Raw genomic sequence first — 24,870 nt, forward strand, 5'->3', positions numbered from 1 at the left:
AATTAAGTGCCTAAATTATTAAAAAATACGTCTAAATTCATTATAAATAGGCAATCTCCCCTTTATTATTAGATGCAAAACTATTGATCTATTCAATTTCTCGTTAATTAAGTTGCATAACTTGCATTACATGTAATACACTTTAAAGGGTAGAATGAAAGTTTCTAAAAATTTAAGGACTTGTTTTTTCTTCAAAAAATAGGTATGAAGTTAATTTTATAAAGCATTAATATAAAGTAGACGAAAATAGTGTGTTGAGCACAAGATTTATGGTGGTATGGTACGGACACTAGTTGGTAGCTTCGTTGTTTTAAATAGTTGAACATAAAATTCATGGTAGTATGGACACTAGTTGGTTACTCTTCAGAGTCGGTTTTGGTAGATGTCCCCTTGTTCATTATACTACAATTTTTGTGCACAGAAATTTACCAAATCGCCAAGTGTTTGACTTTCAATCAACAATGGAGATCTTTTGGTTTTGGCTTTGGAGTGTCATCTAAGTCTTTTGAGTTTAAGTGTGGATGATTTTAAGACTTGAATACGTTCATTAGCTTGTTCTCAGACATGTCTTTCCCTCAAATTCACTAGTACGGTGGCAGCAAGTGACTGATACTTTGTTACAGCTAGTAGTAATGTTGATTTTGTTACCATGATATGTATAGGAGGCCTTTAAGGGAAGGATCCCCATCTTTTTAAAATAGGGATTAGTTGTGGGGTCCACACCATATTGAACTTTAACAACCTGAATCGTTTATTTTTTAAATTGCACCTCATAGATCATCTTTACAAAATATTAGCCAAATCGAAAATATTTGATGTCACATCCTGGCCCGGGCCCCCACCACATCCCGAGCTTGACTTTACCGTAGAACGATATTGTCCGCTTTATGCCCCGACCACGCCCTCATGGTTTTGTTTCTGGGAACTCACACGAGAACTTCCCAGTGGGTCACCCATCATGAGATTGCTCTCGTGCGAACTCGCTTAACTTCGGAGTTCCGATGGAACCCGAAGCCAGTGAGTTCTCAAAAGACTTCGTGCTAAGTAGAGATGAAAATATACATATAAGGCTTATAGGATCCACTCCCATGGCGCGATTTGGGATGTTACAATCCATCCCCTTAGGGCCCCGATGTCCTCGTCGGCACACTTCCGGCCATGGATTGGCTCTGTACCAAATTGTCACATCCTGGCCTGGGCCCCCACCACATCCTGGGCTCAACTTTGCTGTAACACGATATTGTCCGCTTTGGGCCCCGACCATGCCCTCACGGTTTTGTTTCTGGGAACTCACAGGAGAACTTCCTAGTGGGTCACCTATCATGGGATTGCTCTCACGTGAACTCGCTTAACTTCGGAGTTTTGATGGAACTTGAAGCCAATGAGTTCCCAAAATGCCTCATGCTAGGTAAAGATGAGAATATACATATAAGGCTTACAGAATCCACTCCCCTGGACGATGTGGGATGTTACATTTGACGTAGCTAACGGAGTTCAAAGAAATGGATGAACACTTTGTTCTTTAAGAAACATTAAAATTTCATCATGATAAATAGGCAAATGTTTTCAAATTGAATTGAATTTTTGCAAAGATATTAAATGAATCGAGACTTACAAACAGATAGTTCAGATCATTGGGGTTTGATGTGACGTGGGGCCCCACAACTAATTCTCATTTATTTCAAAAAATGAGGATCTCTTCTCTTAAGGGGCATATATATATATATATATATATATATATATATATATATTAAAGTAGACTCTGTAATATACACTTAGGGAATTGTATGATTAATTATTACTTAGTTAGGTTAAGCCACCTAGATCTCTCTACACACAGAAAACACATGCCCACACACGCCATGCTGTGGAAGTTGACTATTCATTTTCCTCAGCCATCTTATTATAATGCATGTTTAATTTGATTCTTTACAGACGAGCCAGTTCTTTAAACAATTGCATAATTAAGTGCACTCGCATAATCGATCCTACATTTTAATATGACGTCTGTTTGTGTATATATATACCAGAAATGGTCATCTCACTTTCTAAGCAAAATTGGCATCCGGTAGCGCAACCCCAAAGTAATCAGTAAAAGATGTTAGCCTTGTCTCCTCCTATGTTTTCAACCATTGGATGGCCCATAGATCAAGATCCTACAAGCCACGATTACTACAAGGACCATATTACCACTACTAATGATCAAACTGCAGAGTCATCCTCCCTTCGTATACTTCCATCTGGTCGCCCACAGTCTGAGCTTGATGTTTCCACACCATCCACAACCATAAGAGGCGAGTGCTCCAGCGTTTCCCCGGTGGCTAAGAAGCTTAACCATAATGCTAGTGAGCGTGATCGTCGCAAGAAGATCAACAGCTTGTATTCCTCATTGCGTTCATTGCTTCCTGCGGATCAACCGGTACGTAGCAAAATGAATTCGTTCATTAACATATGATACAAGAGAAACTACTATGGATTAATTTATTGCTAGTTTACTAATCTGTAATCAAATTGAGTAGAATTGAATCGAGGAGGAATTAAAATAGGCTACAGTCAGAATCAGATTTCTGTTGAAACTGATTACTAATTTCGTTTGGAATCGGAATAGAAATCATATTTATTTATATAAGTTGTTTATGTAAACACATGAATCAGAATGAAAACCAATGTAATTATTAAAATGCCCATATTCCAAGTAATTTTTTTTTTAATATTTTTAGTAAAAATTTAATTATTTTTTATTTTTAAAACTTTGTAAGAAATACAAATGTTTTTTTTTTTTGGGGAAATGCTGAAAAGATCTTTATGTAGTTAATATAAAAATAAATAAATAAAAAACTCATCAAAAGAGAGCCCCTCCTTGGACCATCTCCGACTCTTGAGGTTAAAACCTAAAATTTTTAGCTCAGAAACAACTCTTTTTGCTCCAACCCTTATGAGTTAAAATTTTAGCCCCAGATTATTAAAGAATGAATTTAGTTTTTTATTTTTCTTATAGTAACTTTTTTAAAATAAAAAATTATGTAAACTATCATAAATTAATTTTATGAACATTTTAACCAAAAAATATTTAGATTCCAATAAATATTGAAAAATCACTAACTGACACTATGAAACTCGTGAAACACTCTGAAATAATATGGAACACATAAAATATTTTTTTAAATTACTTTAGCCTTTAAATTTGGACCGTTAGATCTTTTTTCTTACTGTTGGATTTCATCAAATTAGATTTTAACCATTGGATTCAATGAATTTATAAATATAAAACTAAAAAATATATACATATATGGTGGGTCAGCCTCACTAACCCAGACGGAATCCTGGGCTAAATTTGGTCCAAAAATGAGTTTTGAGTTTTAACTCATATTTGCCCCAAGGGTTGGAGCAAGTTGAGGTAAGTTTATAACCTAAAATTTGAGTTTTACTCTAAGGGTTGAAGTAGGTCTTACTCTGTGATGCCCTTCATCACCATCCCCCAATTCTTTTTTCTTTCTCGTGTCGCTGCCCATAGGGACGCAGAGAAACAGATAAAAAGGTGGAAGGGATAATGAGGTAAGGGTATTTTGGGATGAAAAAGATGATTCTAGATGGTGACTTTTTTGTTTTTGTTTCTGTCAGACGATAGATTTTTTAGATTAGGAAGTCGACATGATTCGAATCCATGCCGTGGTACAAGGACAACAATCATCTTCACCACTGTGGTAGAGGGCCACTTGCAGATGGAGACTTTTTCTTGAAATTCAAATCCTACCTATTATTTGAGAGTCTAATGATGGGGAAATTGGGAGTTTGATTCTCCTTTCATTCTAGGGAAATTGGGAGTTTGATTCCCAATTTTTATTCCCAAGTGTTGGTAAACACTTGAATAACTTGGAATGAGTGCAATTCTCATTCCACTGATCCCACTCCCCTTAAGTAAGGATAATGTTAGAGAGACTAAATTTGTAAACAAAATTTACAAACTAAATGGTGTGTCACCAATAGGAAAGAACATGTTTATCAACGCTTAAGTGATAATCCAATCATCAACTTCTATGTGATTTAGTTTACCAAATTTTGTCCCTTAAATTATAAATTAAAAGAGTAATGCTAGGTAGAATAAATTTACAAACTAAATTGTACATCACCAGTTAGAAATAAACATGTTAATCAACATTTAAGTAATAATTTAATCATCAACTTTCATATCATTTAGTTTACAAATTTAGTCTTCCTAGCGTTACTCAAATTAAAACGTTAGTTTACCTTATCAAGAATAGTCCAAATCAATAGTCTGACAAGAGAAACTAGTAAATTTGCAGATAGAGTAACTGTTGATTTCCAGCCTGAGCTTTCACTTAGCTTTTGATTTTCCACCTAAACTTTTAAATTGGAAAATTAAGGACTCAAATTATTTTTTTTTTGCCGATTTCCCCTGCTGTTAGTTTTTCATTCATTCTATCCAAATTTCCATTAAATTGAAGTATGTACACAACATGTGAGGGTAGTTCGGTGACTTTGTTCTTTAAAATAATTGAAAACCTTAGATTTCTAAAATGTCAACCTATGCAAATCTGTGATTTTATCACTGTTCTAAAAATCCCAGCCTAGCACCGCCTAGGCGCTAGACGGCTGGCCACTGCCCCGATTAATGCCTAGGCATTTGAAAATTAAGAAAGACGCCCATACCTGCTGGCGCCCGCCTAAACCACCTAGTCACCCGCCTAGCCCGCCTTGACTCACCTAGGCACCTGCTTAGGTCGCAACTCACTTTGATAGAAAATAGATAACTTTAATTTTGCATTTTATTTTATTTTTTCAATAAATTGTAAGAGACTTGTTCAATACTTAAATGAACACATATTATATGTTTGTTCTCCATGTTTTCATTATATTTCAATACTTTATAATATATATCATTCTATTTTATAGTTTATGATGAAGTCATATATATATTCAAGTATAAGCACACACTTACTTATACGAAATATAACAGATTTACTTAAATCCGTCTAGTCGCCTAGAGTTTTTTAGAACCTTGGATTTTATAGCTTTGGTGTTTGAAGGTCTAACGAAGTGACGATTTCATCCTCAAAGGAGAGTCACGTGGTGTGCACATAATAAAAATTAATGTTAATTTGGAATCTATGGAAAACTAACGATAAGGGGGAAATCGGCCAAAAAAAAAATTTAAATCCTTGATTTTCCACTTAAAAAGTTTAGAAAAGAAATAAAAAACTAAGTGATTGTTCAGATGGGAAATCCACAGTTTACCGTCTGCAGATAATAGTAAATTAGTTTTCATCGATATTATTAAAAAGACTGCTGCTATTCGCACACCTAAAAAGTCATCACTCTCTCCTTGTAAAAAATAAAAAATTTCTTCTTAAACACTGGAAAACAGCGAACCTACTCACAGTTCGAAAATTTTGTTCCATGTCATAGTTACAGAAAAAGTTGAGCATTCCGAATACAGTTTCGCGTGTGGTGAAATACGTCCCGGAGCTCCAAAAGCAAGTGGAGGGATTAATTCGAAAGAGGGAGGAGCTTTTGTCAAGAATAACTAAGCAAGAAAGTGCATTGCATGAGGAGAAGAACCAAATAAAAAGTGCAGCTCGGAGCTCCTTATCTGCTGTTTCAGCATGTCAGCTTAATGACAGAGAAGTAGCAATTCAAATTTCCTCCTTGAAGACCAAAAACAATTTATTATCTGATATCTTGCTAAATTTAGAGGAGGAGGGGCTTCAAATCCTAAATGCTTCTTCCTTCGAGTCGTCTGGAGGGAGGGTTTTCTATAATTTACAATTTCAGGTACTTACATTTATGTAAAATTGAGGATCTTTTACTATTTTGATGTTCATACTACATAATTAATGACTTCTGTCTGATATATTTTATGTGTTTGTATGTATCATTTGATAATTACACAGGTGGAAAGAACTTACAGACTAGAATGTGAGAGTTTAAGTGACAAGCTCATGTCCTTCTATGGACAAGAATATTAAGCAAAAGAGTAATTTCCATAAGAACTTTTTGCCGTAGAGATGCAACGATTAGTGGCTGGCTCAGTTGGGTTAACTTACTGCGGAAGGAGATATCCATCTGAAAAGGCAAAGTTTGGGAAGGTGTGGTGACAGTGTTGCCTAAAAGATTGTTCTTTTTGCTGTGGTGGTTTGAGGGTTAATGTGACTCCAAAAATTGGAATCTATTGTAGTAGAAAAGTAGGAGAAGTGATAGTATTATGTGAATACATGGACTGTACTCTTCGGGAGTTTTTAATTAATATAGATTTTCTATGTATAGGATTATGTTGAAATTAATTCTCACATGTAAGAAATTTGACCTTCCCCTCCTCTCATTCGGGATAACCCCAAGGTCAAATGTAGGTAATTTTATAAGTGTATATAAATATGAAAGAGGTAGAAATCACCACTATGATTAGTAGTATATGATAAATGATCTTGTGGAGACATAAGTTAACCACGTCTAATAGAAGAAGGATATATGGACAATATGATATGACGGTTTTACTCTTGACGTCATGAGTAGATCATAAATTTACCCTAAGGGAATAAGATGTAGGGCTGGTTTGGTATTGCTGTGCTTTGAAAAAAAACTGCTGTGAAAATAAGCGGCTGTGAAATATATCTGCAGAGTGTTTGGTAAACTTTTTTGTAAAAGTGCTTTTGGAAAGAAAAAAAGCAGTCTAATAGTGGGTCTTTTCATTAAAGAAGCACTGTAGCTCCGTGTGCTTTGAAAAAAAGCCAGTTTTCCAAAGCTGCAAATAGCAGCTTCAGCTTTTTCCTTTGATTTCAGCTTATTCTCACAACAGCTTCCAAAATAAGCCATTTTTTTTCAGTTTACCAAACACCTAAAACCCTCACAGCTTTTTTTCATGGGTGCTTTTTTTTAAGCACCTCACTCCCAAACTAGGTCGTAGTGTGTCCTATGATAATTGGGCTTTTATCCCACTAACACACCATGGGCTATCTGAGCTGCCTATGACACATATTAGGGGCTCTTTGGACTGTCCATAATACGTCCTGCTATCAGGCTATACTTAGTCCAGTGGTAGCAGGGCACTGACTCTATGGAGTCTCCCTTTAGGTGTTCGGCGCACTTGCACTCTTACCAACATGGACATTTAAGAATGCTAGCAGGAAAAATTGCAGAGACTGGTTTGTATCATCAAGAATTTTGTATAGTATGCTCTGCAACCTCCCTTCCCAACTGTTTGCTAGGGTTTCTTCCAGATAAATAGTCAAGTCAAGAAGAGAAAATGGTAACGCCACTTACTACTTAAAGCTCTCTCAAGTTCTCTTTGTCTCTGTGTTGCTTTTTTGATTTAGGCATTAGAGGCCCATTGGTGGACACCCTTTCCCCTTTTCAGGATGAATAATTGGGCTTTTATCCCACTAATGTACCATGTGTTGTCCGGGCCGCCCATCACACATATTATGGGCTCTCTGGGTTGTCCATAATACGTCATGCTATTGCCATCCTCAGTCCAATGGTAGTAGGGCACTGACACTCTGGAGTCTCCATTTAGGTGTTTAGATCACTTGCACTCTTACCAACAGGGACTAAATCTTTAGGAATGCTAGCAGGAAAAATTGTAGAGATTGGCTTGTATCATCAAGAATTCCTTATAGTATGCTCTGTTCTGTGGCCTCCCCTCCCAACTGCTTGCTAGGATTTCTTCCCTATAAATAGCCAAGTCAATCAAAGGAAACGGTAATGCCACTTACTACTTAAAACTCTCTCAAGTTCTCTTTTCTCTATATTGCTTTTCTGATTTAGGCATTAGAGGCCCTTTGGCGGATAGCCTCCCCCTTTTCAGGGTGTTCGTCAATTAGGCTAGTGGCATTTGTTTTCTTGTAGTTGAAATATGTATTCACAAATCTAATTTAAAATAATAATAAAATCTTATGCATACGATGTGGTAGTTTAGTGATTAAGGTATACTCTAGATCACCATATATTTTTTGCAACGTGCATATTTAGTAAAACTTATAAACGAGAGCATGGTAACCCAAAGACCTAATATGCATGATCTATATATATGTTTTTGATAAACTATGGGCGTGTCAAGGGTTTAGTGCGTTTTTTCGATCTAATTGTGTAAAACCATTTTATGAATGGCAATGAATTATGCCGAGAATTATTGAGAGAATAGTTGACTTGACATACAAATTAATGAAATCTCTACTAGGACTCTCGGTGCCTTAAGGAAATAAACATATTGGAGTCCTAATTACATGCAATCAATTAAGGGCCATTAATAAGTAAATACAAGGAATGAGAGTCATGATGGGGATCTAATTGATTTGACATGATTTGGGTTGATATCCTTTCCGACAATAGGAAGGAATTGGTTGAAAACCCTAGCTATAAAACCAAGGAGCAGTCCATGTTTCCATACCAATTGAAACTCACAAAAACTACAAACCTATTTCGATAGTAGAGTTCATTGAGAGGTACTGGAAGTAGAAGACTACTTCTACTTTGTTCACTTTGTTCGCAAGGATCAATGGCTTCATCTTCATAACCATGTCTTCTGTATTCTACAGATAAGTTTAATATAATTAGTCGATCTCTATTTTATATTGATTTGATTTATTCGTGATCCTAATGTCTTGTTGTTGTGATTTCAGAATATGTCTTACATGTGGTATTAAAGCCACACAACAAGCTTAGGATTTGGATGAAAGAGAGCCGTGATATAATTCTATTTGGTATGATTCCTATTGACTATAATATACGGACTGCTCTCGGTGGTCAGTCTGGTGACTATAGATACTGCTGCCGCTAAGTAGTATTCATGAAATTTAATTTTTTATTATTTTATTATTTTTTGGCTCTTTTATGGATAAGGCATAAAGAAGTGAGTTTGCTCAGGTTTCTTTGTCTCCTATAAACCCTAAAATTAAAAATAAATATATATTTTGGTTCGACTAATCGTGCTCTAGTGATACAATTCTGGGGTTTTTCTTGCTTCCGCTTATTCCGATATAAACTAGCCTTTAAATTTTTTAAAATTGGTGAGTTTGCTTATATTCATATTATTTTGAGTTGATGGATCAAATTAACCTTATGGATACTATTTTCCTGGGTGAGCCATCAAATAGGATTTTATCGGATTTCATGCTTCCGCTCACTCCTATTCTTAATATGAAAATTCTAATGATATTTTATTGAATGGAAGAATTGCATTAGGCATGTTGCAATTTTCTAATTATATAAGCATATGCTCATGATTAAGAAAACTTATATGAAAGAACCTTTTATAATTGAGGGAAAATAAAAGGAGCTGCAAGTTTTGGTTTTATGTTCTCATGGTTTATATTTAGTTTTGAATACAATATAATATCTGCAATTTTACACTTGCTTTATCAAAAATTGAGATGCATTTGTAAACATCATGACACAAATGTTTTATGCATGCTCTCGCTTGTCAAGTTTTCTAAGTCTTCAAATGTCAATTCCACGATAAAGGTTTTGGGATCTTTCGACTACTTTTAATTTCATTTGATTCCAATTCCATCCATAATTTTGAATAATAGATTAAAAGGATAGTAGTGTGACCCTTGTATTGAAAATTGATATGGTTAATAAATTTTAAAATTTGATTATATAGACTTTAAGCAAAGTTGTCTAAATGACTAAATCCTTTTCTTTTACGGTGAAAAGGGATGCCTTGCTTGTTGTAATCACCAAAAGAATGAAATTTTTTCGTTACCTATTTGCATTTTGTGTAGCAAATATATAGTGAATGGTCATTGTTTAGCCAAATTCTCATCAATGCATATTTAATTATCTTATTTTATTATGATCTGATTAGAAGGTTTTGTAAATTTCACTCACCACTCCAGAACAATAATTTGATAAATTTTCCTAACTCCAATTTTGATGAAATATGTCATGTTATATTCTGCAAATGGAAAAATTTTCACATCTTCGGACAAGAAATTGATTTATGGTAAAAATTTAAGTGTTACACTATGTTGCTAGAATTCTGTATTTGTGATAGTATTTTGATATATCTATGTAACTCATAAATTCATAAACTTTTAGTACAATATACATTGAGATGTTCATTTCAGGTATGGAAAAATTTTCACGCGCATTGGTTTGAAAATGACTTATTGGTGAATTTTTAACCTCGGGACTACACTGCAAAATTTACACACAGCTTCTGCAGCACATTTCATTTCGATTTTATTTTTAGCCCACTTTTAAGATAGGAAAATTATGGAACTTTGGGTGACAGTAAATTTATATGTCTACTTCATTTCTGAAAATTTTCAAGCATATTGGAGAAAAAATGAATTTTTTGTGAATTATTTAATCTCCGGTATGTACTGCAGAATTTTTGCCATTTCTGTAGCATATCTCATTTCTAATTTTCTTTTAGTACACTTTAAAAGTCTCACAAATTATGAAATTTTGGGAATTAACAGATTTTTATGTTTACTTTATGTCTGAAAATTTTCATGCATATCGGATGAACAATGAATATTTGGCGAATTTGTAATCTTAGGTCTGTACTGAACTGAACATTTTCTGCAGTTTCTGCAGCACCTCTCTTTTCGAATTCATTTTTGGCTCACTTATAAAATTTTAAAAATCATGAAATTTTGCGAAATAGTAGCCATATATGTCTAGTTCATACTTGAAAATTTTCATGACAACCTAACAATAATTGAGTTTTCAGTGAATTTACAAAATAATTTAGTACTGCTGAATTTTGGGACTTCAAACAACTGGTTATGTTCCGAGATATTGTTTCATTGATTTGTGCGCATCTATTGGTACCGTTATTAGACAAGTTTATAGTTCCAATATGTCCTTATTTTATGCAAATTCTCAATACCAATGACTTTTATTAGGCAACAATGATTAAGTTTTGATTTAAAGATGTATTGGTTTATTTTGCTCAAACCAATGTTCTGTTTGGTCATCAATTTTGATTATGATGATCATTGTCTTTTGAGCCAAAAATTGGAAAGTGGCATCAATTTACTAATTGATGATTTTGGTCCCTATCGAATAACTAAATAACTATGTTTCCTCTTTCGAGAACTTTATTGTTCAATGTCAATAACAACATACTCTTGTGTCTGCTTTAATCTTTTGAGAATCATTGAATATCCAACAAAACGGATTATTTAATATTGTTCTAAATGATTATTTTGAAAAATCAGAATTCTAATTTATATGGTAAATACTTTTGTCCTAAAGGGAATTTTAGGAAATCATTTACCAATTATAAATTAGTATTATAGCAAATCATAAAGTACTTCTAACATATTTTCATTTGGCCAAAGCTGTTGAAGCTATATATATTTTTCATATTTTATGCTTTGGCTAGTTATGCAGGTATTTCCTTTGCATGATTTGTTTTTGCCCAAAGGTGTAACAATCATGCACATTGCAATTGGTTTGATCCTCCATACCTCGACTACTTCCATGATGAACTTGCATAATCGAGAATGAGTAGGTAAATTTGTCAATCTTTTACCTTAATTTTCTCTGAGTTCTAAATTGGATTAAAATTATTGTTAAAAAAAATTGATGTTATTGAACTAAAATAAAATAAAATTTGTAGTCATTGCATAAGTTTTATTCTTTATGGAACTTTTTAATTCTAACCTACTTTTAGGAAAAGTTTATGTATTTGATCTATTGATTCAACTTACATTTGGTTGTTAATTTGACATCAACACAAACCTATATTTTGTTACGAAAACCAAGTTCTCTAGTGTTTAAACTTGCAGTTTTGAGTGTTTGTCCAAGTGGAAGAAATAATGTAGTATGGGCTTCACACTTATCAATTTTGCATGCTTTTGGTTGTCATAGTTTTGGTAGATAAAATGTACATTATTATACTTGTTTATATTTATTTGTTATATATGCAACTAATCTTGTAGGAAATTCAAGCAGGGTTGATGTGTATATTCTTCTCAAAAGTGTTTTGCTTATTAATTCGTGTTTGTTGTTCAAGAAATTAGACTTGTGATTTATATGTTATTGATGGATAATTAATCTGCTCAAAAGTGTTTTCTTATTCAGTACAACTATAAATCAATGTATAGTGAAGCATGGAATTGACAAGATTGTATATACTTCATCTGCTCAAAAGTGTTGAAGCTATATACGTTTGCCCTTGTATTTTATGTTTTAGCTATGCAAACTTAATATAATTAGTTTCTGTCCAAAGATGATTTTGGAATTATATGCTTTTGATGCAATAAGAAAACATTTAGTTACGGTTTTCTATTTCTATCAAATATTAGATGAACAAAACTGACCAAATGATTTTGTATAGTTTTGCAGTCACGAGAGTCACTTCCCTACAGATATCTAGAATAAACATGTTGAGCTCACAAATTTTATGTTCTAGATCCCATGACTAATGTTTTGCTAATGGGAGTATTTGACAGGTATATGTTTCATTTTGTAGACATTTACAAAGTTTTTTTGCTCTCTTAATCAGTGGGAGTAATAATAATTTATCTATATAATTTTGTCTATGTTAATCAGTGGGAGTAAGAGATAACCTTTTGTGTTAAAAATTTGAAGTGTTAGTGACTAATACTTTAAGAGTAAATTTTGTTTAAATTTTGTTCATAATTTTTAATAAGAGGTCCTGATTTTGTAAACAATATGTCATATTTTACTTGTTCTCTTATTATATTCTAAATTAACAAAAAAGTTGGATATTGTTACCAACCTTGTTGAGTTCTTTTATGAACTACTTTTGTACTGAAATATATTTTCATATTTTTAGTTCGACTATTGTGAGCTAATGTTTTGACTATTAGCTCTTGATATCATGACTTTGTTAGTAACATAGTGTTTTGAGTTAAGTGTGCATGTAATCATGGAGTGCAAGGAATTGTCCAATCTGTGCCTTGTTTTCCTTGGTTCTACACTTAGTCTCAAAGCGACAAGTTACTTGAAAGGTATGATTGCATACTTTAGTGGACTCAAGTGATCACCATGTATATTTATTTCGTTGAGGTATTCTCACTGACATTCAAGTGGGAGAATGTAAAACCATTTTGTGAATGGCAATGAATTATGCCGAGAATTATTAAGAGAATAGTTGACTTGGCATACAAGTTGATGAAATTTCTAGGACTCTCGGTGCCTTGAGGAAATAAAGATATTGGAGTCCTAATTACATGCAGTCAATTAAGGGCCTTTATTAAGTAAATACAAGGAATGAGAGTCATGATGGGGCTCTAATTGATTTGACATGATTTGGGTTGATATCCTTTCCGATAATAGGAAGGAATTGGTTGAAAACCCTAGCTATAAAACCAATTAGCAGTCCATGCTTCCATACCAACTGAAACTCACGAAAACTACAAACCTATTTCAATAGTAGAGTTCATTGAGAGGTACTAGAAGTAGAAGACTACTTCTACTTCGTTCACTTTGTTCGCAAAGATCAATGGCTTCATTTTCATAACCATATCTTATGTATTATATAGATAAGTTTAATATAATTAGTCGATCTTTATTTTATATTGATTTGATTTATTTGTGATCCTAATATCTTGTTGTTGTGATTTCAGAATATGTTTTACAGATTGAAGCTATGATAATTTATTTAACTGATGAACTAGTAAGTTTTAGACTTTTATAGGCTAACATCATCAATTTAACGAATTATTAGAGATTCAAAGAGATAAAATGTCTAAATTAATACAATTTCAAACCTCAAAGTGTAAATGTGAGAAAATTGGAACCCCATAACCCATTTTACAAATCACGTCAAACCAAAAGATGTAAAATGTAATTAGCCGACCACATTTTAATTATACTCAATTTTCTTTATACTTGATCCAATTACTAACAAGGTTGATTACTTACAGAAAAATGACCCTTCAAAGGTTAGATTCTAAATTTTATGTGTTAGACTTTGAATATTGATCTAAAAACTGGACAGCTTAGATTGTGAGATTACATTATTGAGTTAGCCAAATGAGTGGCTTGCTTCGTCTAACTTGTTTAGCGCTAAAATACTAACTAATTAGTAAGTTAATACAATACTAATCACTTATTTCTCATGACCTACCCCTATCACTTTTTAGGTCCTCATTAAAGTTCATGCAAAAATTTACTCCAATAAAAAAGTGTTCAATTCTCCAAATGTAACAAAATAATAAAGACAAACACAATGTTACCGAGAAATAATGAAATGGTCACGAAAATAATCAATTGGCTAACCCATTTTTTATCTAGATGAATTTTTGCAAAGGTGCGCTTTAATTTGAAAATGATCTAAAATTGATTTTTTTTTCATGATCGAGATTACGTTGGAGACAAGGTCCAAGGGAAAGGTTAGTGCCGTAATAACTTACTAACTACTTAATACTTATTGTATGTATTGTTTGGGCCCACTAGACAATTGAATGTTTATGGTCTTTGTTCAAAGGTATTCCTTGCAATAATGGGTCAAATGTTTAGCCATTCGATTATAGTCGTGAAAATTCATTATTTGTTGGCTACTTTGTGTTCGTCTATTTATTGAATCACACTATTAGATAATAAATAATTTTTAATTTGAATGAATTTTCATCGAGTAATGTTAGTCCTATCATATATTTTATAAAATATACTGAATCAACCTCTAATGAGACAAAATCATTAATTGACGTGATGGTGTCTACACTTGCGACATAATATGGTGAATGTGTGATGGATAATTGGTCAATAAACTAAATTCTAACAACAACGAAATATGTGGATTTCATTGAAATTCAGTCTACACAATGGATTGCAATAAAAAATTTCTCACAAACAAATATATGAACGCCAAAAATTTTCACAAATAAATGTATGAATGTACACTTGAAGACGTTTTTCATAAAAAACACACAAAAGAAGCCAAAATGTCAAGAAAGTGAACGTCATGTTTGCAATATATAGCTAATTGTTTTGGTGCAAACTAATAAGCTTGGAAAGTGGAAACCATGAATAAAGAGGAAGAAAGATGTGAGTCTCCATGCGACTCAGCAGCCTATGCACGTGGTATAAGTGACATACTCCCTCCTGGCCTCGTGTATGTTATGCATGGCACGCGTTGTCTGCACTTCCAACCATTTTGTTTAGTCTTATTATCTCTCTCTCTCTCTCTCTCTCTCTATTAATATTATTCAGTTCTCTAATTTTAATCTTCAGAAAATTCTCAAACAAAAACATTTTGTCATGATGAACAATAATTGCATCCACTCTATGGGACCTTATCTACCCTTTACTATTAACGAAACTTTGTTATACACATTTCATATTTGGAACTCTTCATTATATTAATCATCATTTCAATATCATATCTACAAAACATTTATTCAAATCGGAATTATTTAGTCACTTATGTGTCAAATAAAGACGATGCATCATGAAAATCTTATTTCGTACTAACACTGCTCAATGTGTTCAATACAATAAACTACCTTCGATTTGATTGATATTTATAAAGATGATCTTTAAATGAAGTTAAAGAGATAAATGGTTTTACTTAAGAAATTTTTAATATGAAAATACGGAGCTGTAAGGAGTGAAAAAGGTGATACAACTCAGGTGGATTCAAGTATTTTTCTTTCAACATTTTGTTTTAGGGATAGGGTTCCAAATGTTTCTAATCGCTTTTTCCAAACCATAATAAACATTGAGTAATGCTATTCATACCATGTTTTTATACCACATTTCTATATCACCTTAGGTAACATCTAATGTGGACAGCCGCATCTCATTTGAAAAATTTGCAAAATCCAAGGAAATGAAAGAGAAAAACTCATCGTATACCACAAACATCATTTAACTAATTAGTTTTTCTTAATTATTAATTTATTAAATAATAAACTAAATTTTAAAATTCTGATTAATTCAATGATGTGACTATCCACATCAAATGCTACCTAAGATGGTATAAAAATGTGGTACAAAAATATAGTATGAATAACATTACTCATAAACATTTAAATGTTAATTACTTTTCCAAAACCCTAATTAACATTCTCACCATGGTTTGGTATTTTCGTTTCCTTAAACGATAGATTTGTTAGATTAGGTGATAGATTAGGAAATCGACGGGATTCGAACACACGCCGTGGTGCAAATATTTTGGCATGGTAGATTCTTTACCTAATTAATCATGCATGTTTAATTAAGCCACATGGATCTCTCATCAAACAGAAAACACATGCCCACACACGCAGTGGAAGTTGACAAGTCATTTTCTCAGTCATCTAATTGTAATATGCATATTTCTTTCTTTAAAGACAAATCAGTATTACTCTTTAATTAACCAATTAAGAACACTAACCGTCCTACATTTTAATAACAAATGTTGTGATCAATCCTAAAATATGATGCTGTTTGTATATATACTTGACATGCCCATCTCACTTTCTACGCAAATTTAATTGGCATCAGCGCAGCACCAAACTAACCAGTTCAAGATGTTAGCCTCGTCTCCTCCTTTGTTTTCAACCATTGGATGGCCCTTAGATCAAGATTCTATTAGCCATGAGTACCACAACTACTTCTACAGCAACGACATTACTACTACTAATGATGATCAAACTGCAGACTCATTCCTTCATTTACTTCCATGTCATCACCCACAAGTTGACCTTGATCGTTACACACCATCCACAACTGTCACCGGTGACTACTCCAGCGTTTGTCCGATGGCAAAGAAACTCAACCACAATGCTAGTGAGCGTGATCGTCGCAAGAAAATCAGTAACTTGTATGCCTCATTGCGTTCACTCCTTCCTGCAGATCAAACGGTATGTACCAAAATGAATTCTCTTAATAATTTCAAATATTAGTTTGGTAATGTTACATCTGAAGAGACTTAACATGTTATTTATTTGTCATACTATTAATTTGGAGTATGTATAGATTGAAACTAACTTTTACCATATAATAGTCCGAATTGATATATTGTTATCAACATTTGTGACAATGTGTAACTGTCTGGACAAGTAGAGAGAAAGTTTAACGTTTTAGTAAAGTTCAATATTCTTTTATATGCAATAAAGTTCAATAATCGACACAAATTATGGATATCCTATGTACTCACAGTTTTGAAAACTTCATCTGATCCATTACAGAAAAAACTAAGCATTCCGAATACAATTTCGCGTGCACTGAAATACATACCGGAACTCCAAAAGCAAGTGAAGGGACTGAACCGAAAGAGGGAAGAACTCTTATCAAGAGCTTCTAAGCAAGAAGATGCAATGCATGAGGAGAAAAAAATAAAAACCACAGCTCGGAGTTCACAATCTGCAGTTTCAACCTACCGTCTTAACGATAGAGAAGTAGCAATTCAAATATCCACCTTTAAGACCCACAACAATCTATTATCTGAGATCTTACAACATCTGGAGGAAGAGGGGCTTGAACTAGAAAATGCTTCTTTCTTTGAGTCCTATGGAGGCAGGGTTTTCTATAATTTACATCTTCAGGTATGCTTTGTATTGCCACGAGTTTACTTACTTCGATTCGAATCTAATTTCTATATAACAAGCCATACTTATTAATTATTCTACATGTATTATATACAGGTGGACAGAACATACAGATTAGAGTGTGAGAAAGAAGCTTATGTCCTTCTATGCATGACAAAAGGAAAGAGCCATTCCCATAAGAATTTTGAAGACTAGTACTCTTAACCATGAGAGCATGTATCATACTCAAGTAAACTTCAGAGAGTGCCTATGTAAAAAAAGAATCTTTCTGAATAATAGCCATGTACAAAAATAAAGGTCGTACCCAGTGCACAACACAAAGCTCCCGCTTTACGCAGGGACTGGGAGAGGTGAATGTCGGCTAGCCTTACCCCCATTTATGGAGAGGCTGCTCCCAAGTCTCGAACCCGAGACCTACCGCTCATGGGCGAAAGCACTTGCCATCGCACCAAGTGCGACAGCCATGTACAAAAATATTGAGAGAAAATTTGTTAAGTCCTACGTCTTTGAGGGACAGTTTAACTCTATAAGAACTTATGTGTATCCCTGTATGATAAAAAGCAGGGTGCTTGGTAGCGAAGGTCCTTGAACTATATCCCATGTTTAATTTCGTCCATGAACTTTCATATTAGTTTCTCTCATTCTCCAACTTAACTCTGTGTTGCATGAATGGTTCTTCCATCAGATCTATTTTATTTTCGTCAAATTGAAGGGTATAGTGATCTTTTCATACAGAAAACAATCTAATTTATTTGAAAAGAGAAGAGCTAGGCTCCTTAAGGTTAATGAGGAGTTCCTCCTCAAAATACTTCATGGTTTATCCACAGAATTTTGTGTTTGTGACTGGAATCGTTCATATTATAAATCACTATGTAAAGATCATATATGCAAAATATTAATTAAAACTAAGATGATTTAGTCAATCTTTAAAGAGTTCCAATCATAAGCACAAAGTTTTGTAAATAGGTGACAAGGTATTTTAAAGAGGAGTTCCTTTTCAATCTTTGAGGAGCCGAGTCTTTCTCTTTAAAAAGTTCTTTTTTTTTTTTGGATGAAATTCTTCTTTTATCCTTTAACTTAACAGAAAGTTGATAGAGTTAACGAAATGGAGTACTAGTGAAACAAATGACATAATTCAAAGACTAGAGACAGGGCCGGCTCTGAAGGGGTGCGAGGTGTGCGACCGCACAAGCCCCCCCCCCCCCACCACCACAAACACCACAAAACAATTTTTAATAACCTTTATAAGGTACTACAAAGTGTGAACAAAATTAACAATGTTGCCTTAGCGGAGTTGTCGAGTGTTGGTACTCCCATTTAATTATGCACGGGTTCAACTCCCTATATGCTCATATTTATTAATTTTAATTTTTTTTTTCCAACGATGCTAGGGGTGTCTTTCATATGGGGCATGTGTGAGGTAACCATTTTGGGCCTTTTTGAGCTACTTAATTTTTTTTATAAATATATGTAGTTTAATTTCTTTCATTATAAAAGATAACTTTTGCTAATAAATCCATAATTAGGAATATCACAATAAATTAAATTCCTTAAAAGTCTGAAGATATAATCTTTAAAAGCCCCCCCCCCTTCTTTATATGACATCATTTAATCGAATACATGTCATTTGTTTATTCTTTTGGTCACTGTTTAATGTCATCTAATTTTCATTCCATTTGAAGACCATTTAGTCTTCCATATATCAAAAAGAAAATTATAGTACAACTTTGCTCACACCACTAAAAGGTGGTGGTGATGCTCACCCCCCATTGATTACTGTTAGATTAATTTGATTTAATTGATTTAAGACACAAATATCGAAATTTAACAAATCTAAGGGCAATTTTTTTTTTTGGAAAATACCCCAAAATGTGACAATTTCTTAATCTTGGGACGAAATAGGACAAACCGGCCATGCACAAAACTAAAATTACTAAAATGCCCACATATAAATACTAAAAACTCTCAGCTCATTTCATAATTTTTGTCATTTGGAAAAGAGGATGTCGAGAGAACTCTATGAGCTCTGGGTTTCTAGGCTGAGCTCAGATCTTAGAGCTTCGATTTCGAATAGAGGGAAGTTGAGACTCGAGAGTGAAGCTTCGAAATGAGGGTTTCTCGTTTGCATCAATGCTCCATCCTCAAAGATATGATTTTTGTATCAAATTTTGCGTTTTACCGGAAAGTTCCTTTCTTTCTGGCCAGTGAAGCTTCAACATCCATATTTCCACTGCCATCAGGTACGTCTCTCTTTCTCATCTCTTTCTCTCTCTAACTCAGTCATTGTCTCCATGTCTAAAACTAATTACTTGTTTGTTCAATTAAGTCTTTTGGATTTGCAGAGATGGGAAGTCAAACAAAAAAGGGATGAGGAAGAGATGGCTCGAAATTTGTTCTAGAAATCTTTATTTGTTTATAGGTTTTTTTTTATTTTAGATTTTTGGGTTTTAATTTTTGGGTTGCAATCTAGAGTTTTGCATTTTAATTCATGCTTAACATTTGTTAATTTTGTTATGAACTTGCCAATGTTTGTGTATTCGATCTCGAACCAGTGTTTGTTTGAACAAGTTTGTGAATTACATGTCTTAGTACAATATGTAAGAAATGTACATGAAATGCACACTACATGCACACGACATGCATAATTATCTTACTTAAGGCATTTGCGTTGGCACAATTATCTTACTTGAGGCAATCTCTGTTGTGTACAGGTTGGATGAAGAAAGTAAGAAAAGGGAATGCCAACAATAAGGTTGTGGGATCTTGGTAGTTAACCCAGATTTCGAATCATGCAGGAAAGATATATCCGTGCAATTTCCTCTATTGTGTATGTTTCTGTTTACTTGTACATTTTGTAGGCATATGATTTGAATGTTTTTTTTTTCGTTTTCCAACTATGACAGTAAACATTGTAGTTATTGTTAATGAAACACTAGAGTTGTTAGTCTTTTGTTTATATATGCAGTGATACGATTGCTAATCTTCCATAAAAGGCAATGGTAACACCACTTACTACTCAAAACTCTCTCAAGTTTTCTTTTCTCTCTACTGCTTTTCTGACTTAGGCATCAGAGGACCTTTGGTGGACACCTTTCCCCTTTTAAGGTGTTCGTCAATTAGGCTACCGTCATTTGTTTTCTTGTAGCTGAAATTTCGTCAAATCAATTGTGTACGAAATTTGTATCCACAGATCTAAATTAAAATAATAATGAAATCTTATGCATACCATGTGGTAGTTTGGTGAAAAAGCAGTATAGTTAAAAGATAAGGTTAATCTTAGTTTACTATCCTGAAATTTCTTGGTTTTCAACATTTGATACATGAAGTTTTTTTCGTCCCAGTCTAGTACCTAAAGTCATAATTATGAGACATTTTCATATATACATCTGTTAAGATTGTTGTTAAATCAGTCGTTAATTGGTCACGTGACACTTACATGGACAATGATTGGCCGGCATGTGTCAATAACAGGCCCCATGTATATTAAAAATAAGGGTAAATATCAGTTTACTATCCTCAAGTTTCGTAGTTTTCAACATTTGGTACATAAAGTTTTTTTCATCCCAGAGTCATACCTAAAATGTTAATTTTGGGACAATCTCATACATTCGTTAGTCGAACTATTAACTTTACCGTTAACTGATCATGTGACGCATATGTGGACAATGACTAGACGTCATGTGTCATTACGGGATCGCGTGCCCACCCTCCCACCCCCTCACCCGCAACCACTTCCGTCCCCATTGCACCTCCATCCCACCTTCTCCCATCCCCTATCATCCCTCCCAAAAATCCCGCCATCGCCAAATCCTAGAATGTCTTCCCTAAATCCCAAAACGAAATCAAGTAAATAAATTTCAAGCAAACACATACACAAATGATACATTTACATAGCCACCTATATCATTCTAATCACCTACATATCTCAATTCGAATCGCAACCTTGCGCACTGATGACTGAAACAATTGAAAGAAAAGATGAATCCGAATCACATAAACAAAATGCATGTCAAATTTAACACCAGCAACCAACAGGGCGCAAACTCACCTTCCCGTAAAGCCCAGTCGACTCGAACAAGCTATCATTTCCAGCATCAAGTAGCCCCTGAAGAACAAGCAATCCAACAAAAACCCTAAAATTCCAAAAAATTGAAAACCAATTTCCAAATCCAAAATAAAAAAATTAAGCATCGACGATTACCTGGGTGAAGGCGTCGGGATCGTGAGGGAACTCATTGACGACCTCGATCGAGTAAATTCCAGGGGAGACGTCGGCGTAGATGACGGTGCTCCACATGTTCGACGAAATGCCGAGGAGAATTAGAACGCCGAGCATGAGAAAAGCGGCCATTAGTTCAGACGAACACAAAAAATCACCATCCATTATAAAAAAATCCACAAAAAAATTCAAGCTGGATCCATAAATCTCATCGTTTCCGAGCTCAAAAACATCAAATCACAATTAGATCCACCGCATTTTCCCGATTAAAAACAAATATCCACAAAATATCAAACAAAATACAAAACCAGATCGAGCACTCAGAAATCGAAACACTCACCGAATGTGACGATCCCAAGCATGACGAGAGATCAACGAGCTCTCCACGAGCCAGCCATGGCGTCTGCGCAGGTATGAAAGCTCTCCGCGTTTTCTCTCTATGTCCGAGATCGAAGTGCAATGAATGATGGCTTTTGTGACCTCTCGGGCGAATTTGGAGGAGTCCTGGGATGATGGGGGATGGGAAAAGGTGGGATGGAGGTGCAATGGGGAGGGAAGTGGTTTCGGGTGATGGGGGATTTGGGGAAGACGATCTGGGTTTTGCTTTTGCTTTTTTTTTTTTTTTTTTAACTTTTAACTTTTTTTTTAAATAATTATTTTTTTGAATTTTGAATTTCTACGTGGATACCTTAATGACACGTGGCGTCCAATCATTGTTCACATAGGCGCCACCTCATCAGTTAACGGCAAAGTTAACCGTTTGACTAACGGATGTATGAGACTGTCCCAAAATTAATACTTTAGGTATGACTCTAGGACGAAAAAAACTTTATGTACCAAATGTTGAAAACTACGAAACTTGAGGATAGTAAACTGATATTTACCCTAAAAATAAATATTTTTTTTTAATTTTTTTCTATGCCGTCTCCTACGTCTTCCCCGAGTCTCGACCCCCCTCCTTTCTCTCATCTCCACCCACCCAACCCTAAATTCAATTAATTCTCCAATTTCCACTACGACGACCACCTTCTCCCTCCTCAATCTCCAGTTCCCACTTCAATTAATTTTCACTTTTCTTAAGAACCTGCTCAACTTGAACAGTGTATCAATGGAGATATGGAATGGAAAAGGTAGAAGACAAGCAAGAAGCTCGTGTGAATTTTTAATTAATAAAACTCAAAATATTCGTCTGGGGAGCAATGAGGCCATTGCTCCATTTAAGTGGCATTTCCACTAAAAAATGCCAACTCACCATTCCATTACATAACTAACTCACTAAAGGACAAACCCTTATATTTAATAAACTGAAATTACAAACAAAAGGAATAAAATGCATTTCTTAACATCACTCCCTCCTTAAAATCAACCTTGTCCACAAGGTTTCAGAGTTGAAATGTTGGGAACCTAGCATGAAAATCATCATAATCCTCCCAAGTAGCTGTGCTCTCTTCTTGTCCAATCCACTATACTAGCAATTGAACACCTGCCTTGTCTTCTTTCTTGTAAATTCTCCTGGCAATTATTGCTAAAAGAGCATCTGATGGATGAGTATCCTGCATCTAAGCTTCATCTGTCAGTGTTGGCAGAGCTGTTACGGGTAGATCCAAATTTCCCATGTGCTTTTTGAAGCAGCTAACATGAAAAACATGATGTATTTTTGTTCCCTCAGGTAATTTGAGCTTGTAAGCAACATGTCCTATTCTCTCCACTACCTCATAAGGACCGTAGTATCAAGGGTGTAGCTTGTGATAAGCATGTGAAGCCAATGTTTGCAACTGATATGGCAGCAACTTGAGATAGACTAAGTCACTAACAGAAAACTCTCACTCAGTCATTTTCTTGTTTGCCTGAATTGCCATTCAATTATGAGCCATTGCTAAGTTAGACCTGAGTATGGCAAGCAACTTATCCCTCTCAATCAATTCTTGTTCCACAAAGTCCATTTTTGCAGTACCTAACTCATAATAAGTAACATGAGGATGAGGTTACCCATATACCAATTCCAATGGAGTAAATTTTGAAGAAGTATGATAGGAAGTATTATAGTTCCACTCTGCCCATGGTAACCATTTAACCCAATTCTTAGGTTTGTTTCCCACAAAGCACCTCAGATATGTTTCAACACACCTATTGACCACCTCAGTTTATCCATCACTCTGAGGATGGTACCCCGAGCTCATGCAAAGTTGTGATCCTTGCAACTTAAAAAACTCCTTCCAAAAAAAGCTTAGGAACAACGGATCTCTGTCACTCACAATTGTAGATGGCATTGTCACTCACAATTGTAGATGGCATTCCATGCATCTTGAATATGTTATCAACAAACAACTGAGCAACAGTCATGGCAATATAGGGATGAGCTAAAGCTAAGAAGTGAGCATACTTAGTAAGCCTATCTACTACCACAAAAATGATAGTTTTGCCTTTGCAAGATGGTAATCCCACAATGAAATCCATGCTTATATCAGTCCAAATTTTTTGAGGAATTGGCAAAGTTTGAAGTAAACCAGGAGGAGATAGAGTTTCATACTTGTTTTGTTGGCAAGTATTACACTCTGAGATATAGGTCTTTATGTCTCCCTTCATACCTGGCCAATAAAAACCCCTTTTTAGCCTATGATAGGTCTTCAATACACCTTGGTGCCCTACTGCAAGTGTTGAATGATGCTCAGCCAACAACTTAAGCTTCTAAGTGGAGTTGGGGCTGATTACTATCCTGGACTTGTACTTGAGTAAGCCATTATCAATATGATAATGGGCTAACTTAGAACCACTGACTATTCCACTCCCAAAGTTTGTAACCTCTGCCCTTTTCTGCTTGATCCAAGCATCTTCTTCATTGTATCTTCTCAATTGATCCAACCACCCAAAATAGGGGTAAGAGATAGCTTGACAACTCATGGATGAATGATTTACCCCATTAGAACACTGAGTGTCATGATCTGTGACTTGTCTTCTAGAGAAGGCATCATCAACTGTGTTATCAGCACCCTTCTTAAATTGAATTTCATAATCGAATCCCATCAATTTAGAAACCCATTTCTGTTGGAATGTTGTATGAGCCCTTTGGTTTAGAAAATATTTCAAGCTGTAGTGATCAGTCTTGATTATAAAATGCCTACCCTGAAGATATGATTGCCATTTCTTGACAGCATGTACAATTGCAATGAGTTCTCG

The 24,870-nt window shown here is 34.5% G+C and overlaps 2 protein-coding genes and 1 pseudogene across 4 annotated transcripts; 2 read left to right on the forward strand and 1 right to left on the reverse strand.

Annotated features, from left to right (window-relative positions):
• The first annotated feature begins 1,976 nt into the window (after positions 1-1,976).
• LOC126599472 (transcription factor ORG2-like) lies at positions 1,977-6,298 on the forward strand. 2 transcript variants are annotated; one of them, XM_050265861.1, is made up of 3 exons: positions 1,977-2,419; positions 5,428-5,793; positions 5,913-6,298. In XM_050265861.1, the coding sequence occupies exons 1-3, from the start codon at positions 2,099-2,101 to the stop codon at positions 5,985-5,987; spliced, it is 762 nt and encodes a 253-aa protein (XP_050121818.1). In that variant the 5' UTR covers positions 1,977-2,098; the 3' UTR covers positions 5,988-6,298. The 2 variants fall into 2 exon arrangements, with proteins under 2 accessions (XP_050121818.1, XP_050121819.1); XM_050265862.1 differs by having other exon boundaries at positions 5,434-5,793.
• Positions 6,299-16,434: 10,136 nt separating this feature from the next.
• Positions 16,435-18,383, forward strand: LOC126599473 (transcription factor ORG2-like; annotated as a pseudogene).
• LOC126599476 (glutaminyl-peptide cyclotransferase-like) lies at positions 16,628-22,301 on the reverse strand. 2 transcript variants are annotated; one of them, XM_050265865.1, is made up of 3 exons: positions 21,676-22,301; positions 21,523-21,579; positions 16,628-16,773 (listed from the first exon to the last, which is right to left on the reverse strand). In XM_050265865.1, exons 1-3 carry the CDS (start codon positions 21,856-21,858, stop codon positions 16,738-16,740), a joined length of 276 nt encoding a protein of 91 aa, XP_050121822.1. In that variant the 5' UTR covers positions 21,859-22,301; the 3' UTR covers positions 16,628-16,737. The 2 variants fall into 2 exon arrangements, with proteins under 2 accessions (XP_050121822.1, XP_050121821.1); XM_050265864.1 differs by lacking the exon at positions 16,628-16,773 and adding an exon at positions 20,965-21,431 and having other exon boundaries at positions 21,676-22,295.
• Positions 22,302-24,870: the final 2,569 nt, after the last annotated feature.

This window comes from Malus sylvestris, chromosome 14 (assembly GCF_916048215.2).
Source record: "Malus sylvestris chromosome 14, drMalSylv7.2, whole genome shotgun sequence".
In the NCBI taxonomy this organism is placed as follows: Eukaryota; Viridiplantae; Streptophyta; class Magnoliopsida; order Rosales; family Rosaceae; genus Malus; species Malus sylvestris.

Excerpts from the sequence above, each read along its gene's own strand:
- LOC126599472 (XM_050265861.1), top strand. The coding sequence starts at position 2,099 with ATGTTAGCCTTGTCTCCTCCTATGTTTTCAACCATTGGATGGCCCATA. Across the intron at positions 2,420-5,427 it reads TGCTTCCTGCGGATCAACCG|TTACAGAAAAAGTTGAGCAT; the intron begins GTACGTAGCAAA and ends TCCATGTCATAG. Across the intron at positions 5,794-5,912 it reads TCTATAATTTACAATTTCAG|GTGGAAAGAACTTACAGACT; the intron begins GTACTTACATTT and ends ATAATTACACAG.
- LOC126599476 (XM_050265864.1), bottom strand. The coding sequence starts at position 21,858 with ATGGATGGTGATTTTTTGTGTTCGTCTGAACTAATGGCCGCTTTTCTC. Across the intron at positions 21,580-21,675 it reads ATCCCGACGCCTTCACCCAG|GGGCTACTTGATGCTGGAAA; the intron begins GTAATCGTCGAT and ends CTTGTTCTTCAG. Across the intron at positions 21,432-21,522 it reads CGACTGGGCTTTACGGGAAG|TCATCAGTGCGCAAGGTTGC; the intron begins GTGAGTTTGCGC and ends CAATTGTTTCAG.